The sequence below is a fragment of the Lathyrus oleraceus genome, chromosome 5 (genome assembly GCF_024323335.1).
Source record: "Lathyrus oleraceus cultivar Zhongwan6 chromosome 5, CAAS_Psat_ZW6_1.0, whole genome shotgun sequence".
NCBI lineage: Eukaryota > Viridiplantae > Streptophyta > Magnoliopsida > Fabales > Fabaceae > Lathyrus > Lathyrus oleraceus.
Genome location: NC_066583.1, coordinates 261,741,468 through 261,760,692, shown reverse-complemented (window position 1 = coordinate 261,760,692; position 19,225 = coordinate 261,741,468). Strand labels below are relative to the sequence as shown.

Here is a 19,225-nt window from a genome sequence, read left to right as displayed (position 1 = left end):
AGCAGTATTTTCTGGTTTTTCTGCTGAACTTTGTTCTCAGTTTCATGCTTGTTTTCTCATTGTTTTGGCTGATTGTTATGCTGGTTACCTTGCTGTTTTTGGCTGGTTACTGAGCACGAATTTGTGCCATATTTAAAACTCTCTTGTACCCATATTTTGATCATAGTGGAGCTCTATTACTGGCTTGGTCCCGTGGTTGTTTACTTCTCACATTGAGAAGGTTTTTCCACGTTAAAAATTATTGTGTCCCTTGTGGTGGTGATTTTAGTTGCCGTGATTATTTGTTGTTGCTCCTCACAGATTCTTGTAAGTTTGAAAAATTGATTATCCGCTGCATATTGCTCTGTTAGAGTTGTTATTGTTATTTGTTGTTGAATTTCCCATCACTTCATTCCATCTTCACTCTCATAAGTGAACTCTGAAACCATTTCAATTGAATTTCAAAACCATTTGAACTTAACTTTGAAATCATTTGAGCTTAAGTTTTCAAAACCATTTCAAACTATTAACATTCCCATCCATTTTCAAACTAATCTTCAAAAACCATTCAAATTAAACATTCAAACCGAATTAATTCCCATCCATTTTCAAACTAATCTTCAAAAACCATTCAAATTAAACATTCAAACCGAATTAATTTCATCATAACTCTATCATTTCTGACTTGTCTAATTAATCTTAATAGCAATTTTCCATAACAATTTAATTCCATATATATTCAAACTTTCATTCATGCAAATTTAATCCATTCAATTCAGAGTTAATACACAACTAGCTTTTCATTAATTCAAACTTTTCTATCAATATAAATTCAATAACATTCAATGCAATTTAATACTTAATTCCAAATATATTCAATACAAAAGTCGTACATTCTTAACCCCTTTCACAATGCATCAATTCCAAGTTTCCTATTTTGATCTCGAAACGCTTCAAAACAGAGTTACCATTCAGTCTACCACCCTGCATAATTCCAAATTCCACAAGTCAAAATTAACAGCAATCTGAATTTTCACTTTCTACCATAACAAATTCAAATGCAACACACATTCAAGAGGAAATTGAAACAAAATTTAAGTCAAATGCACACAGTCTTTGAATCATTGGGCTATTTATCATCTGTGGTCAGCATTTTCGGAAGGATTAGCTGCTTAGGCAAATAACGGATGATATATTTTAAACATATGAACTTAGAGTGATACATATCTAAAAATATATGAACCATTACCAGAGTTTATAGAAGCTAGAAATTGAAGTGTTTGCTGATGATATTGGTTCAACATATTGGTCTAACTGAAAACTCATCTGATGATATTGATTCAACATTTGATCCAGGTGATGATATTAGAAATTGAAGCTATGGATTGGGCTCGAGTAAGCTGACCTTCAACTGAATTACACAAAAATCTAAACACAAAAAATTAATTAAGTAATTAACTTTAACTAATTGCCTTAATAGAGCTCACTTCAAACCAAGATAACTACAAATTAATAGCTAACCCTCTCTCAATGTATTAACTCTAACAGAAAACCCAAACCTTTGCTGAACCAAGCTTTCACCCTTGCTTCCTATTGCTGCATTTTTTCGGCTTGGTATGCATCACCTATAGAAGTTAAGGGTACACCCTGTAAATTCAACAACAACATATCAGTTGGGACCTCATCCATTAACCAAATTCAGATCCATTCATAACTACATTAACAAGCTCATTACAACCGGCTTAACAGACTAATCAAAGCACTAACAGCAACAAACTTGCACCTAGTTAACTAACCATCATAAGTTAACCTACAACTAACAAAGCAATTACACTAATAGTTAAATTAACACAACAAGTAAGAAGAAGAAGAACAAAAACTGGAAAATAAGCAAGGATTTCGGAACTCACGTGGAAGTCGTATTGCCTTTGATTTCTTCCAGCTCCATCTTCGTCTCCTTCAGCAGATAACCGAAGCAAATCGAGGCTTCTTTGATCTGATAAAGTTGAAGATGAATCCAAGTGTAGCAGAATGTTGGTAATGGTGATTTCGGATTCGATTTACCCTTTGTGTTCGAGACAAGTGCGAGAGGTATTCGTTTTTGGCCGTGTTTGTGAGCATGAAATTAATGAAGGATAATGTGCGAGAATTAAATGGCAAAAATTTAAAAGTTAGAAGTTAGCATGTCATAATATAAAAGTTACAAGTTAAATATTAGAAAACAATTACCTAGTGGTCATCTATCAACGAATCAAAGGACCCGAACATATACTTCTTTAAGGGATAACCTATCATCAACTCAAAGTGTCAAAAATGATCAATTGATCAGTTATCAATATTTTTGAATTGAAGAAGATTGAATCAACCGAAGGATATTTATTTATTAATGATTTGAGATGATGAAGATTAATCAACCAAACAATCAAAAGATGAATAAAAATTGAAAAAAATAATTAAAAAAGTTAGTAGTTAGATGTTAATTCGTATTAAGAATTAAATCAAATTAAAGTATTAACAAAATGCAAAAAATAAAATCAAAACAAAAATAATAGCATAAGAATAATAAGAGAGGAAAAAAATTCAGCAACATGCTTCATCAACATCTCTACACCTCATGTGCAAAGATTCATGTCAAGAAGCAACCATCGGCGGAGCTCCGATACCACCGCGCTGGAGACGGCGAAATTTTCCGGAATCAAGAAATAACACAACTCTTATATTCCTCTCAACCTTCTTTATCTTAATCTCTCATCTATTCTAACCAAGAGTTGTGCAACTCCAAAAATTAGAGCATTAAAGTCAAGAACCCAAGCACAAAAATTGAAATTAAATGGAGATGGAGGAGAATCAAGTCATTAAACCTCGGGGCATTGATTCTCCATTGTATAGGCTACACCGTGGTATCAAAAATTCAACAAACAAAGAAGGATAAAAAATCGCTGACCTGTAAGACGGAGGATTGTCTTGGAACTTGCTGAAATTTGAAAGTGATGAAGATGAAGAAGATATAGGTATGCTTCTTTGATCTTCTACTTCTACTCTTCAATGATTTGGCTCTGAAAATGTTGAATTGAATTGTTGTTCTTGATGTTGATTTTCTGAATTTTGAGGAGTGTAGAATGTCGGAGGTTTAGCTTAATTGATAACAAGCTCCAATGTGAAGTTTGGTCTAATAGTTAAAGAGCTTTAATGTAGGGATATAAATAGGAGAAGATGAAGTGATAGGAGAAAATTTGAATTTGTAATGAATGTCCCTCCAAAAATGAATTGTGGAGAATGAAATTTGATTTATAGAAATTGATCAAGGGTAGATTGGGAATGAAATTGAAATTATGTTATTTGGATTTGGATTGAACGGTGGAAATGAATTTGAATTATTTGTGAATTAAATCAAAATAAAATGTTGTTGGAAAATGAAAATGTAGTGTAATGTGAACCATTTAGCTGCTATGTGAATTGATGCATGCATTAGAACTAGTTTGATGTTGAATTAGGACTGCAATGCTGTTGAAAAATACAATATTTTGGTATTCTATCTCAAGTGTAATCGGTTAAATAATTTGGTGTAACCGGTTACACAAGCAAAAAAGTATGTTTTGTGGCTATTTTTGGGTGATGTAACAAGTTACCTGTTTTTGCGTAATCGATTACATGCAGGAAAACATGTGTTTTTGGGATGCTGAGAGGCTTGAAAAAGCAGGTGTAATCGGTTACCTGATTTTGCATAATCGGTTACATGCGTGAAAAAAGTGTACTTTTCTCCTTTTCACTATTTTGTGGCATGTTGGGACCGCGACTCATTCTGTATGTTTTTTGGTATGTTTTTGCAGGTCTGACTCGTGACATGGTGTTAAACAACACTCTAACATGGTGCGGAGGCTCGAACATGAAGAACTCACAGAGAAATGAAATGAATAGAGTATAGCATGGTCAACTGACTTTGGTCAACCGTTTGACTGAAAAGTCAACCATTGCCCAAAAGTCAATTGTGGGTTAAATGATGTAAAAATGTAATTTGGTTTTCTGAGACTCTTTTGTAATGGAACGGGATAACTTTCCATCATTTCTTGTATTGAACATTTGGATTTGTACTTGAATGACACTTGCATGGAACAATGAATTGTTTGCTTTGACTCTGATTTGTAAAGTCTTGTCTCGAATTCATACCAAACGACCAACTTCATGAAAGATTAATCAATCCCGCTTACAGTTCATAACCAGATCCAATGCCAGGACACAGTCCACCTGATCCACAAGCATCTTACACCGAAATTAATCGTAATACCAAAATACCACATGTTGGGTTTTCAAGAACACCATAACAGGAGTTGTCAAACGCTTGAACCATAAACACCGTCCCTTGAATCATGATGCAAATGGATGAATATGCAGATGAATATGCGAACAAATATGCGAATAAATATGCAAATGAATGCTAAGGTCAAAAGTCAAATGAATAGTATGAATTAGGTAGGGCAAATTTTGGGGTATGACAATATCCATGAATGATGAACATTAAATTTTCTTCGAATTGCTTCTTATAGAGAGTTATTTTTGTTAGAGAATCGGGTATGATAATCCTGGATAACTTCGAAGAATCGTGTTCGTACACTTTCCGAACAAAGTATTTCGACCCTATTCTTGCCTGGGTTCACGAAATCTTTGTGGGGATAATTCTTGAAGAACAATTTGTTTCTGGCAAAGAGAAATGTTCAGGAGTGTAGAGAGAAAGTTTGGTTTCGTTATGTCTTTTAAACTGAGGTCAAATGACTCCTTATATAGGAGATCAATAACAGAAACCGAAAAGACGCAACTGTTCAGAAACAGTTACGTCGGTTGGGAAAGGATTCAACTGTTCAAAAGAAAATTTCGAACGGGCCGCTGCCCCGCACCCCGCCAGGGGCTTCGCCCCTTGGAACCCCGTTTCAATTATTCACATTCAATTATACGTTGGCTCGACGAGCGTGCACTCCGTACTACCCCTAACTCGTTTCCAAGCTTTAACGCATAATTGCATCGGCCTGTAGTAAATCACATTACTACTAAAATACATTGATGATACTAAAATCACCAACAATTTTCAATGTTAATCATTTCATTTGTTTTGTTTGTTTCAGATGAACAAAGTTATACATGGTGAAGAAATTGGGATATTTGAAGGTTATCATCAACTTTTTAAGATCAACAACATTCTACACAACTGAAAAATCTTTTCAAATAGCATTATGCAATTTACATTTAGAATCCAAGTTGTTATGATGAAGACACCCGAAACTTTATTTGTTCAATTTTGATTTGAATTCTTGACTTTGTACCATGAGTATTATTTTAAATTAATGAATTTACTATTTTGTTTACATTAATGAATGTAAATCAATTTAAAATATATTTAAAAGGTGTATTTTATCATTGTAGGTGATATAGCATTGCTATAATTATGTCATATATATATATATATATATATATATATATATATATATATATATATATATATATATATATATATATATATATATATATATATAATTGCTACAAACATACACGAGTTGTTCAATTGTAAGATTCAATAAAACTGCAATAACTAAAACACAAGCATACATTAATTTGATATTCTGGATAAATGCAGAACATCATACAACAATAGTGCAATTACAATTTTTTAAATCAACATGCTTCCTAAAATTCAAAGTCTGAATATCTTAAAACTAATATAATATAAACAATTCCCATGGCATGTATAATGATGTGACAACATAACAACCGATACAACATCAAAACCAACAAGAACTTGATCATATGCTACTTCCATGTCTTAAGAACAACATGCAAACACCACACTACAAACATCAACCCCTAATTAAAAAAACATCCATAAAATCTGCATGAAGTCTCATGCTAAAAGTTAACACATCTCTAGCTTCGACCCTCTTCTCTTTGGAAAATTCATACCATCCATATCCAATATCCTTCTCATATGAATTCCTTCTAGATATATGACTAACACAATTATACCCTTTTTCCAGCTTCTAGGTCTATCATCTTTATCACCTTTAGATTTTCACCAAAACATTTCTTTGATATCTGAATTGGGATGTGCTGCAAAAATGATATAAATGAAGAAACATTTTAACTTTCAATACAATAGGAATACGATGTGCATAATAATACTGAACAAGACACATACCGTCATATTTTACCCTGACTTTTTCACTTATGTTATTTTATAAACCCAATTGACATTGTTGTTATCATCCGTTGTTTTCTCTGACTCATCATCCTTAATGAGAGCTTCAATTTTAAGGTCGTGCTCTTCTTCAAACTATTTGCGTATCTTAAGAAGACGTGTCTTCATTTCTTCATTCGTGTAACTAAGATATTCAATATAATTAAGTTAGTGATTTTATTACAATTAAAATACAACTATCATACAATAGGATCCACAATATTGTAGAAGATTTACAAGTCCTAAAAGAAGAGTTGTACAAGATGTTGAAACCATATCATAAAAAATATTATAAGAACCTATAAAACCAGATTCACTTTATAAAAAAGAGTTGTAAGGATGTTGAATATGTATTCAAAGAATTTGTTTGAACAATCCAAGCAGACAAATAAAAAAAAATCGGACACACCTACCTGAAGAATACATGTCATAGATGTTATTGAATATTGTTTGCCTCCAACACTTACAATGGTACTATAATTGTGTACATGAAACCCTATTCCACATGTTATATAGTGATAGTTGTAATGAGCTTAGAGATAGGTATTAACCTGCATGCCCATTAAAATTTTAAAACTATATAGTTCAAGATATTTTCATTTAATAACATCTATAACTATATATATATATATTATATATATATATATATATATATATATATATATATATATATATATATATATATATATATATATATATATATATATATATATATATATGATAACCAAAACAAATAAATTACCATGATGAGGAAATAAATAATAATCTGTTTCAACAAATAAATCTGTTAACTTTATTGATTATACACTTATCATATTTGTTAACTTTACATGTATAATATGTTAGCTGATATAATAAAAACTCTTAAAATTTATAAAGTTGTTTAAACTAATCACTGACATATAATTTATATCCCAACTAAACACTTTAACATACAATACCATAACAGTAACATAAAAGACTCCAAATATAATACTAAACTTTAACATAAAATTGCCAAATAACTTACAATTGCCCAGTCTTGAAACACACAACACATACTCCCATACTAGTAACATTATAATTAGTCTTTGATTCTAAAATGCCTAAATAACATCCAAAATAAATATAGAAAAAACACAAAAAGAAATCATCCACACCATGCTAACTTCCACACCCCGTGATCATCATAGATTCCGACTCTGAAGACATACTGAACATGAGTTCCTCTGCAAAGTTACAAACGTGTAGGGGAAAACGTCCCATTCTCCAAACCAAAGTATGGCCATCATATAAATTTTTGCTCTTAGCAAACTCATACCATCCTTGAGCAACGTACTTCTCATACGCACTTGGAGCGTTCTTCCATCTTGCAGTGTGAATCACACATTTGAAGATTTTGTTTACTTAAATATAAACAATTTGGATCTCTTTTTTATTTGCTCTTAGGCTTTTTTTTTATATTAGTCTTGGAAAATATTGCAAAGATACAAAAAAGCAACACTGCAAGTTATAAATTGTTCTAAGAATAATACAATATAAACTATCTACACATATATGCTTACCAAAATATTTCTTGCTTTCCTGTATGCATCTGCTATATTGCTCTCCCATGAATATTATTTGTTCCCCATGATCCATTATTATTTAACTTCATTTTATGGTTTCCCATTCATAAGATTTTGTTGACTTCCTTTCTTATGCATAAATTTTGTAACAAGTTTTTTCTTTGCAACCATTTTTTTCTTTGCCGCTGATTTTTTACCAGGACACACATTCTTCATGATTTCTTCACATTTCCCCTGTAAATTACTGTAACATATGTAGTTATGTTCTCTTCTTCTTTAACAACTTTCAAAACATCATTTTAATTATCTAAAGGTGAAACTACCACCTCAACATCAATATGGACTTCAACGATTCTCAAAGTGTTTTTCCAACTCTATTACTGGGACAAAAATTCTTAGCAGACTTTTGTTTTTACTGAACTTTCGCCAATCTCCCGAACCATACCCTTAATGATGCCTATGAAAGTCTCCTCACTAAAAATACACAATATTAGACATTAAGATGTTTATGTACCAGATCCATATATATTGATAACAACATTTTCCAAACTAAACACAGTTGTTTGAAACCACAATTTCTACAAATTTTAATTATAGAATACCCAAATAGAATTTGTGATTTCAGAATACTATATTTTATAAAAAACATAAACTGTAATATGAACTAATCTTTACAAACCCCATCATATAATCCGTAATGAAACACAATTCTTTATTCTAAAACAACAACTCTTCGGATTTCTGAAAATTCATTATGAAATGTAATATGTAATCAAATAATATAATTAAAACAAAGAATTTGTGGAAAATTGGAAAATATTATAGAAATTACAAATAGAACTACTCTAGATTTTTATAAATTCCAATATGTATGCTCAAATTAAACCCACTCCGAAACCCTAAAAGGACCAATGATGCATTGGAATTTCATAAAACATACTACAATTGTAAATCTTAAACAAAACATAAGTTATTACCTCATCACTGGCAGAGTATCATCCAAAATGTAACTGTAACAAGGTTTTCGTCGGTCTTCCATTCTTCAATTCCCTGTCTGTGTTCGACCTTCTGCAAAATACAAAAGTTTAAGAAAGAGAAAGAAAATTTTAAGAAAGATAAAGATACAAAACTTTATGAAGGAGAAAAATGGAACGTTTCTTTTCTGATGTTAATTTCTTTTAATAATTACTGCACGAATAAATTGTGAAATAGGAAGTGTGAAAGTTTAACACTATTAAATTAAATTAAAAAAATCAGATTATTATTCTAACAAAAAGTTAAAGGGATGACATGTTTTATCTTAAAACATGAATTCCACCATGCAAATGAATAGTATGACACATTTTTTTAATTATGAAAGCTGTCATTATAGCAACCATTATGGCAGAACAATTTTCAGAAGAAACAACATTATTCATTCTCACGGTAACATCAAATCAACCACTATATCAAATCCATTTTCAAAAGGAACATCAAACCTGACATTTGCTTATTTATATACTATGCAATAATATTAAATCCCTACATTGCATATCTAATATATCAAGTGTTTTAAAAGCTTTACTGCACGCTCTGCATGGAATTTGAAGCAATCTCACTATGTCTTCTTATACTTCTAATGAGTAACATACCATATCTAATACAACAAACCTGACATTTGCTTATTTATATATTATGCAACAATATCAAATTCCTACATTGCATATCTAATATATCAAGTGTCTTAAAAGGTTTACTGTACGCTCTGCATGGAATTTGAAGCAAGCAAGTTCAATAAGTTTATTTTATGTATTTGTATTAGGTTGCATGCATTTGTCTTAGTTTAATACATAATATTGTTCCTTTCCGTCTATGAATTTGCATATTTTTATCTCTTGACACAAATGATATTTATGAAATTATTGGAAAAACTGTCGAAGAAGTGAACCGACCTCCCTATGATGTTCAAGTGGATGAAATATTCCCTGAGATCAATATGACTCAGTTAAATGGTCATGGTGTACATGTGAATTAGACCGTAGCATCTCAAGTTGATGAACTTTTGCCTGGGATTAATTTGGCTCAGGAACATGGTCCAACTGAGCAAGTGAATCAACACATAGGAGAGTTGACATCTGATCTGTTTGGAGAGAATAAGATTACTAGGTCACTGAAGGGCGGAAATCAAGTTTTGGTAACAAGTTACACAAATTATAATAACAAAAACTATATATACTGTTTTGTATTTTTATACGAACTTAAAATTCAATGCTAATGTTAACTTGCAAAAACTCATACTATGCAGCATTTCCCAACTGATGTTATAAGGAGTGGTATTCGTCCAGACCAAACTGAGTGTACCCTAATAGATATTGACATTATGGACTAGTATAATTGTGAGATCATTAAATCGAAGAGAGATAAGGTGGAAATGTACCTCAACTATGAGTGATATGAATACGCTAAGGAAAAAAACCTTAAGGTTGGAGATACGTTGTTATGTCACTACCACTCTGATTCTCAAATGATATACATCAAGTTGTCAAGACGTCCTTGAAGGAACAATGCTTAAAGGAAATGTTGCTCATTCATATGTCTTTATAATTCTTATTATTAAAGTTTAATATTGTCGTTTTAGTTGTTTATTGTAGGAACCGTTATTTCATTTTTACCAAGTTGCGTTTGGGTTATATATATATATATATATATATATATATATATATATATATATATATTTTTTTTTTTTATCTAAGTTGAAGTTGTATTTGAACTATTAAACTTTGTCTACCCGATTGTTTTTTGCTGCAGCCTAGACCAATTAATATAGGTTGTTTAATCATATATTTTTTATTAACTTTATAAATATAATTAACTGAATTTTTGTTTTTTTTAATCAATCTAATTTTGATTTAATAACAATTAAAAATACCATATAAAATATTAACAAATATTTACTTAATTGCATAATTCAAACATTACACAACAATACTATTTTAATTTCTGTTTTTCAAAATTCTATGTGATACTAACACTAATAAATCTCTTTTAAACTTTTACAACTAAACTAATCTCGACCACAAATTCTATAACAATATATAAATATAATCTTTATATTAATATTTTTTTATCCAATAAACTACATTAATATTTAGATGATAATTATACTTTAAATATTTTTTTTTTTGTCTTGAATGTCCAAATCTCTTCCTAATTCAATTAAAAAATTTGGAAATGTTGGATAAAAAACTTCCATAATCTTTTTTCATTAAGAAAAAGAAGAAGCTACACTTAAGTTAAATAAAAAAAAACAAAAAAAATAAAATAACAGACGTAAACCATGGTTAAAGCAAAGACCATCCTTAACCATACCGTGCAGTTAAGACCACAACGAAATCAACCAATCAAAGAGCAATCTACCAGGACACATGTACGATCCTATTTCCTCACAACCGACTCAACTAAGTTGTTAGAAATTTAGGGTTCACTGTGTCCAAACAATCCTTATCGTTACTTTCACCTGAAACTCACCGTTCTTCCGAACTTCCTTTGATTTTCCTCGTATAATCATGGAGATGGAGCGCATGGTTGAATTCTCACGCACTTACATGGATCGTCCCCCACGAAAGAGGGCTCGTTTGGGCTGGGACATCCCCGAAGCCTCAAAGGTAATTTTATTTTTCATCATAAAATCTCAGATCTCGTACTTTTTGAGCTTTTTCTTTGTCTATTGTTGTAGATCTGGTGGATTATTTTTATTTTAGGTATGTTTGATGTTTGATTCAGGTAAAGTTGATTTTTTCCTCTTATAAAGCTTTCGGCTTTTATCTAACGATTCCCTATTTTGTTTGATTGAATTTTAGGGTTTGATCGTTCATAACTTTTCATCAAACCAAAAAAGTAGTTTATTTGTATATATTTTTAATTTTTGTATGATGTCATATGTTTATTTTGATGTTGTAGAATGATTATTTATTTTGTGATAATTTGTGATGGGGACAAATGCGTAGGTTCTGAAATCATGATGGTGTTTTTGTTAACTATTTTTAAAGTGGTACATGTATGGATTACTGTGTGTAGGCTCAGGTAGGATTGTTTTGTGGACAAGAGGTTGAGAATATTTCAAGCTATGCTCCTTCAGAACATATCACTAGTTCTCTATTTAAGGGAGTTGCTCGAAATGGTTCTCCCCCATGGCGAGATGACGACAAAGATGGCCATTACGTGTTTGAGCTTGGAGATAATTTAACTTCTCGCTGTAATTACACTTTACCATCATTAGTTAATAACAAGTTTACATTCATATCTCATGGTTGGTTGTCTCAACAGTGTGTTTAAAATTAAACCAGTCGTTTACCTGAAATTTAGCTCATAGATTTGTATCCAATCCATAAACTTTCAAATGGGGACTTAATTTTAAGAATTTGTTACACCTTAAGTAATCCTGTTTTAGGTTTAGGAAGGATTTAATAACAATAACAATGTTGTGCACATTTCAAGATTTATAACTATTTTGAACTTTGAATGTATAAAAATGGAGTTTGGAGTTTTTGTGTGCTATGCTTGGATTGTTAACACCCCATTTACATGATTACAGATAAGGTCCATGGAAAAATGGGTGAAGGAACTTTTGGGCAAGTCTTGGAGTGTTGGGACAGAGAAAGGAAGGAAATGGTCGCCATTAAAGTTGTTCGTGCAATTAAAAAGTATCGAGAGGCAGCCATGATTGAAATTGAGATGCTGCAGCAACTCGCAAAACATGATAAAGGTGGCAATCGGTAAGTTTTTTGAGCTTTAATTGCTATATATAATCTACTATAATGCACCACCTTTTATTCCATTGCATCGGTTAAATGGGTTTATTCCTTGCAGTTGTGTGCAAATACGGAACTGGTTTGACTATCGTAATCATATCTGTATTGTAAGTATTTGATTGATTTGTGTGGATTAATTTCCCCAATATACCTAATTTGGGGGTTAAAGACGTGGGTGAATTCAAATGATTGCAACAGGTGTTTGAGAAACTTGGACCAAGCTTATACGATTTTCTTCGGAAAAACAATTATCGTTCATTTCCCATTGATCTTGTTCGCGAGATTGGAAGACAACTATTGGAATGTGTAGCATGTGTGTAGTTTATTCTTGAACTACTTTTCTTGAACTATTGTAGCACTTAGTGCAACATGTCTGTTGTTTTTGGTCAATGAAGGATGGTTTTCTAATGGTGTTTTACTTTTCTATAAATTGCAGTCATGCATGACTTACACATGATCCATACTGATCTGAAGCCTGAAAACATTCTTCTGGTTTCATCAGAGTATCTTAAAGTCCCTGATTACAAGGTACTTTTGTTGTCTATGAACCTGTTTTATTTTCTCACGGATTTTAGCTATTTTATACATAATCGTACTAGATGAGGCATGTTCAGATCTAATGCTTCAAGAAAAAAAAATTATTTTTCTTTGATGCATAATATTTATCTTTTAAATGCTTATCGGTTATAGCATCTATATGGGATGTTAGCTTAAATAGCAGTTGCCAAATGAATTGTTGGTTGTAATATCTGACATCCATTGTTGGATAATCAACAGAGTTCATCCAGAGCACCGTTCTCCTTTTTCAAAAGAGTGCCCAAGTCAAGTGCCATAAAGGTTATTGATTTTGGCAGCACTACGTATGAACGAGAAAACCAGAATTACATTGTATCAACACGTCATTATAGGGCACCTGAAGTTATCCTTGGTATGCATACACATCTAATAATAATTGCTGTATTGCAAAGAATGATGTTTCTTGTGATAAATGGTTTATAGTTATATACCATGGTGCTCTTGATGCCAACTGAATAGTTGATTTTTATAATGGTTTTGTAGGACTTGGGTGGAGCTATCCATGTGATGTATGGAGTGTGGGATGTATATTAGTCGAGTTATGCACTGTAAGTTTGGTTCTGAACCGAAAAACATCAGCTAGTTTCTGTTGTGTTTTAGTATTGTGTTTAAGTTGCCTACATGCTTCTACTGCAGGGTGAAGCTTTGTTTCAGACTCATGAAAATTTAGAGCATCTTGCCATGATGGAGAGGGTGCTTGGTCCATTACCACAGCAGTTATTGAAGAGAGTCGAGTAAGTAATAATTTACTGCAGGAACTTTCTATGATTGTTATTTTATTGGTATTGAAATAACTTGTGTTTCCTTTTACTGTTATGATCAGTCGACATGCTGAGAAGTATGTCCGAAGGGGGAGACTGGACTGGCCAGAGGGTGCAACTTCAAGGGAGAGTATTAAAGCTGTAATGAAGCTTCCTCGACTGCAGGTTTGTTTTCAAATCTGGCCATAGAAAAGTTCTATTCAATTCTTGAAAAAGTGATGTTAAATAGTTCATTTTGGGCTTGACTTACTCTTTTTCTCTCATAATAATTGCAGAACCTTATAATGCAGCATGTTGATCATTCGGCTGGAGATCTTATACATCTATTGCAGGGGTTACTTAGGTTTGACCCCTTTGAAAGAGTTACAGCTAGGGATGCTCTGAGACATTCATTCTTTATGAGAGATCACCTTAGGAGATGATTAGCCAATTTTAGAGGCCTAATGTCAAGTTGAATCTGTCAAAAGTGCAAATTTGAGTGCAGGGAGGAGGAATGCTTGTAAATAAATATTTATATTATCAGCTTGTCTGATAAGTGAGGATGTATACAGCACAGCAGCAGCTTCCCCTCTAAGCCTGTCTGACCTGATCCTTATTTATTTTAAAAATTTGAAGAACATGTAAACTTACAAACAACTAATCTGAGTGTGATATACAAGACAAATGTAGAATGTTGAGTGCATTATACTCAGTTGCATGGATTACCCAGAAAACTAAGGGGTTATTATTGGGAGCAAATCAATTAAATTTTAGAGCAACATACAGAATTGTTGCTAGGAGCAAATAAATTAGATAGTTATTACTGGTAAAATAATAGTTAATATTGCAGTAAATAGTAAAAGTTATTTGTCTGCAATATATCAAAGTTATTACCAATGGAATACAATTTTGAGAAAACGACTGTTTCATAACCTGTTCAATAAATTAATGTCAAGCACATATTCACAATTTAAGATAATCTGTTTTATAAATTAATAAGAACATAATCACATTTTAAGAAAAAGACAGTTTCATGACCCGTCTTTAGATCAAACCAGAATATTAGAGTTCAATGAAAAATGAGATGATCCGAGAAAGAATCCTCGTCTACTATCACCACCTCTAAAACAACTGATGCATGAGATAATTTCAACAGAATATTTAACCATTTTCTTCTGCATCACTAGCCTTCTTGGCCGCCGAAGCTACGAATAATTTGCAATCTTTCACTAACCAGGCACACTGCCACATCAATCTTTCCATGTACTCTCCAAAAATGGACCTCTCAACATGCCGAAACTAGGCAAAACTCCAGCTACTGTAGTTTCATCTTTAGATGTTGCCAAAGAAACGTTCAAAAACCATGATGTTTTTTCTCCAACAAGCCTCAGAACACAGCTGCGAAATAATTCTCCACGGAGAAGAGTGGAGACAGAGAAGGTGGATCCGTGTCATTGAGCTTCTTAGCCTTAATAGGGTGCAATCATTTCACTTCATAAGAGAAGAGAAGAGGAAGTGTAAGAATTGGTTTATACTTTAAAGGAAACACGTGCAAGGGCAAGTGTAAAAGCTCTTCAGTAGTGAATCTTGAGTGAGATGCTCACTGCAGCCTCAAACGTATGATACATGTTAGTGGTAGCTTAGATTGGAAGAAAGATGACGAAACAATTAGCAGCTTTTAAGTGTTGAAGATTTTTTTTCTTCATTGAGTTAGATTGATACTTTTATAGAACAAATACGGAACTTAGGGAAATACAGAATTTAAGGACACACTCTATACATTAGATTCTTTATTTGATTAGGTGATTGCAAGTCACGAGAGAATGAAGAGTGAAGATGGTCAATCAGATAAGAAATACTTTATTTACATAATGAGTTACATAACAAAGTCAAACACGGTTTATATCTAGGTCATTGATGTCAATCCAACAATTCCATATTTGGTGTCACATTCATTGAGAATGACTCTAACTGCCGCTCATATAAAAGTGTGGTTTTGCACCACGCCAAGATATGACTAACACAATGTTTACAAGTTACATTTCTCTGACCTCATCGACTTGTGTATTGGAATGTTAACCTTACATATATACACCTCTACCAATTAGAGACTCTCACTCCGTACTAGAGCGCTTCCACATCGAACTTCAATAATACATCTTCTATTTTATGTTCCATATCAGAGTAGTGGTGTCGTCTGTGAAAATTGTTTCTTGATTTTCACGAAATTCCACTTCATATCCCTTCATTTTTCTCGTTGTGCTGTTACAATCGTTTTTGCTAGTCAAATTTGATTGTTAATTGTTATAACTAGAAGTAATGCCAGCTTCTGAAACCACGTGACCAACCGCTCGTCCAAACACCATAACACCAACATCTATTGTTCCGCCAAAAAAGTCACATTCCCCATCTGAAGTAGAAGTTTTCAGTTTTCTATATTTCTCCCACACCTTTTTAGTAGCTATACCTATCGGTGTTAGTGATGACTTCTCTACCCCTCTATCATCGACGAGACTCATCTCCATTCATCTCTTTAATCACGAGAAGATTATCCCACTTGAAAGAACCTCTCAAGAAAACCATAAAGAGACAGGTCATGAACGAATAACGAAAAACCAAACAAGGAGAGATACTTTCAGGGTTCAAAGATAACGAAAAGGTGGACGGTATCCCTAACAATGTAATTCCATTGGAAATATCATCCATAATAGCCAATCACGAATTGTCAAAAATTCAGATTGACAGAGAGAGTTTATGGTCACTCTTGAAGAAGGAACATATATGAGGACAATACACTTACATTTCCTAATTGTCTCTTACAAAAGTGTTTACAACTGCATCATGGGAAGAATCTTCTTTATATCTCTTAATATCAGTGTTTCTACCACCCACATGAAGATGAATTATCGCTATGTTCAAGAAGAACTAATAATCGTCCACATGAACTTGAACAAATTAAATCAAATACATAAAACACTAATAAGAGACTCAATTGTGACGATCCTCTGACGACAATAGGGGAAAGTGAAAAGAGTATGCCTTTCCAAGCAACATGAATTAGACATCAACATTACAAGTTTTGATTCACATTTAGACGAGATCACATAGGAAGACGAACTTGACCTCCCAACTAAAGCAAAAGTGAATATCACAAGATCAATTCCAGGCGGTGAATTCATAGTCATTCAACTCGATGAAAATATAACTAGATTGGAAAAAAATAGGACTCATCATCCCTGACTTTTTCGAAAGAGAGCTCATTAAATGCCTCAAGACCGACACCAAATTCTCCGTCCTATCCCTGGATGAGATGCCCGACATCGACCATAATATGGCCTGTCATAAGTTGAACATTGACCTCTCTGCCCGATACGTGGTTCACAGGAGAAATCGCCAATCACCAGAAAGAGCGAAAGTTATCAAGAACACAGTTCAAGGACTCCTTTAGGATAATTTTTTCTATAAGCTGAAGTATACCAAGAGGTTGTCCAATGTCATTCTAGTAAAGAAATCTTTAGGTAAATGGAGAATGTACGTTCACAAACCTCAACAAGGCACCCCAAAGATACGTACTCATTGCCTAACATTGACAAATTGGTCGGATACAAGCTAATATCATTCATGGATACCTATTATGGATACAATCAAATTCACATGCACAAATCATATAGAAGCAAGAAAATCTTCTTTAAGGAGCACTCAAGTTATACAACGTCATTGCCCTTTGGCCTAACATACCATATAATAATGAACAAGATATTTGAAGATGAGTTCAATGAGATGCTGGAAGTATACATGGATGAAATGATCATCAAATCCAATGAAGAGCAGTTATATAAAGGTTATATCACCAGTGTGTTCATTGTGTCCAACAATATAACATGAGACTTAATCCAAATAAGTGCACATTCGACATAAGAGCCGACAAATCTTTTGGATTCTATTTAACATAAAGAGGCATTATAACCCTGACAAATGTGACACAATCATCAAGATGGAGACCCCAACCACAAAGGATAAGATAATGAAGATGAAATGACCACCACTCTTAGCAGATTCATTTTGAGATCATCCCAACATGGGCTTCCAGACAATCATGAGAAAAAAAGTGCAATTTGATCGCATCTCAGAGTGTGAACAATCCTTTATATTACTGAAAACCTTTTTTTTCCATCCCTTTGGTCTTACTCAGGCCCATAGTCGGGGAAATCTTATTGCTCTATCTTGTTGTATTTGTCGTGGCAGTAAGCATAATACTCATCAGAGAAGTGGAGAATATCCAGAGTATGATATATTTAATATTAAAGGCATTGACCAGTCCAAAGACATACTATAAAAAAATTGAGAAAATCTCCCTTGCTTTCTGAAGAATAGGGATGTCGAATTGCATTTGTTAACGGGGATCTCCGTGAGGATTGTCTTGTTCGGGGCACCAAAAATGGAGAATTTCACCTACGGGAGCGGGGATGGGGAGAAAAATTCTCTCGAGAGCACTTCGGGGGCGGGGGCAGGGAATACATCCTCCGCTCCGCCTATTTATTTTAATATAGCTAATTTAATATATAATTTATATTACACATTAGATTTTTTTGTCATTTCTTTTATGTTTATTTTTAAAAATAAATATTAATGTATTTATTAAGAGAGAGAAATGTAGATATTAAAACCCTAAAAAAGTTGAAGCGTTCATTATTCACATCTCTTACAATTAAATCAATATCATTTTCTTCTATCAGACTCGTTTGTTTTTTCTTCTGCCGTCAAACCTCCATTCAGCTTCCTCATCCATCTTCTTTGTCACGCCTCACCATCGTCCATTATCTCCTCTGTATCGTGTGCTACAATTATTCACATCTCTTACAATTGCATAAATAATGTTTGATTCTCATAAACTTGTTCATGTAATTGTTTATAGGAAAAAATAGATTGTTTCTCCTTGGTTCTCATAAATCTATTCATGTAATTGTTTATAGGAAAAAGTAGATTGTTTAAATTAAATTGTTTAGAAATTTTAGAGTTATCAAATCATTGGCATATGGGAAAAATATAAAATAATAAAATAATTATTCATTTTTATCTCTTTTGAATATCTTTGTGTTCATTTTTTTTAATTATACAGTATATTTGTAATTAAAATAATGTCATTAATTTTCCTTAAAAAATACTAAAATATACTTTTTCTATATTAATACTAGCGTTCAGACGTCTGTCCACTTTCTCAGATACTAATTCGTATAGAATATAAATAGTATTATATTTTTGTTTATTATAACCGTCTTTTGTGGGAAAGAGAAGTTAATATTTAAAATAAAAAATTAAAAAAGATATATTTGAAAAAAAAAAGTTACACCAAATTTATATTTTTCCTTT

At 32.5% G+C, this 19,225-nt stretch overlaps 1 protein-coding gene and 1 long non-coding RNA gene across 4 annotated transcripts; one reads left to right on the top strand and one right to left on the bottom strand.

The window, feature by feature from the left end:
• Positions 1-753: 753 nt before the first annotated feature.
• On the bottom strand, positions 754-2,161 carry LOC127083732 (uncharacterized). Its single transcript, XR_007788520.1, has 4 exons — positions 1,890-2,161; positions 1,539-1,626; positions 1,229-1,407; positions 754-963 (listed from the first exon to the last, which is right to left on the bottom strand). It is a non-coding gene; the product is annotated as an uncharacterized LOC127083732 (long non-coding RNA).
• An 8,944-nt stretch (positions 2,162-11,105) lies between these two features.
• LOC127083731 (serine/threonine-protein kinase AFC2) lies at positions 11,106-14,561 on the top strand. Of its 3 annotated transcripts, XM_051024061.1 has the most exons (11): positions 11,106-11,393; positions 11,806-11,983; positions 12,323-12,503; positions 12,598-12,646; positions 12,738-12,852; positions 12,976-13,067; positions 13,317-13,467; positions 13,599-13,663; positions 13,752-13,849; positions 13,939-14,041; positions 14,152-14,561. In XM_051024061.1, exons 1-11 carry the CDS (start codon positions 11,295-11,297, stop codon positions 14,296-14,298), a joined length of 1,278 nt encoding a protein of 425 aa, XP_050880018.1. In that variant the 5' UTR covers positions 11,106-11,294; the 3' UTR covers positions 14,299-14,561. The 3 variants fall into 3 exon arrangements, with proteins under 3 accessions (XP_050880018.1, XP_050880020.1, XP_050880021.1); XM_051024063.1 differs by lacking the exon at positions 11,806-11,983 and having other exon boundaries at positions 11,137-11,393; XM_051024064.1 differs by lacking the exons at positions 11,806-11,983; positions 12,598-12,646; positions 12,738-12,852 and having other exon boundaries at positions 11,138-11,393.
• Positions 14,562-19,225: the final 4,664 nt, after the last annotated feature.

What these genes read in the sequence shown, in the direction of transcription:
- LOC127083731 (XM_051024061.1), top strand. Translation starts at nt 11,295, where the DNA reads ATGGAGATGGAGCGCATGGTTGAATTCTCACGCACTTACATGGATCGT. An exon ending in CATGATAAAGGTGGCAATCG is followed by an intron (nt 12,504 to 12,597) that starts GTAAGTTTTTTG and finishes TATTCCTTGCAG; the next exon opens with TTGTGTGCAAATACGGAACT. An exon ending in TTAAAGTCCCTGATTACAAG is followed by an intron (nt 13,068 to 13,316) that starts GTACTTTTGTTG and finishes GATAATCAACAG; the next exon opens with AGTTCATCCAGAGCACCGTT.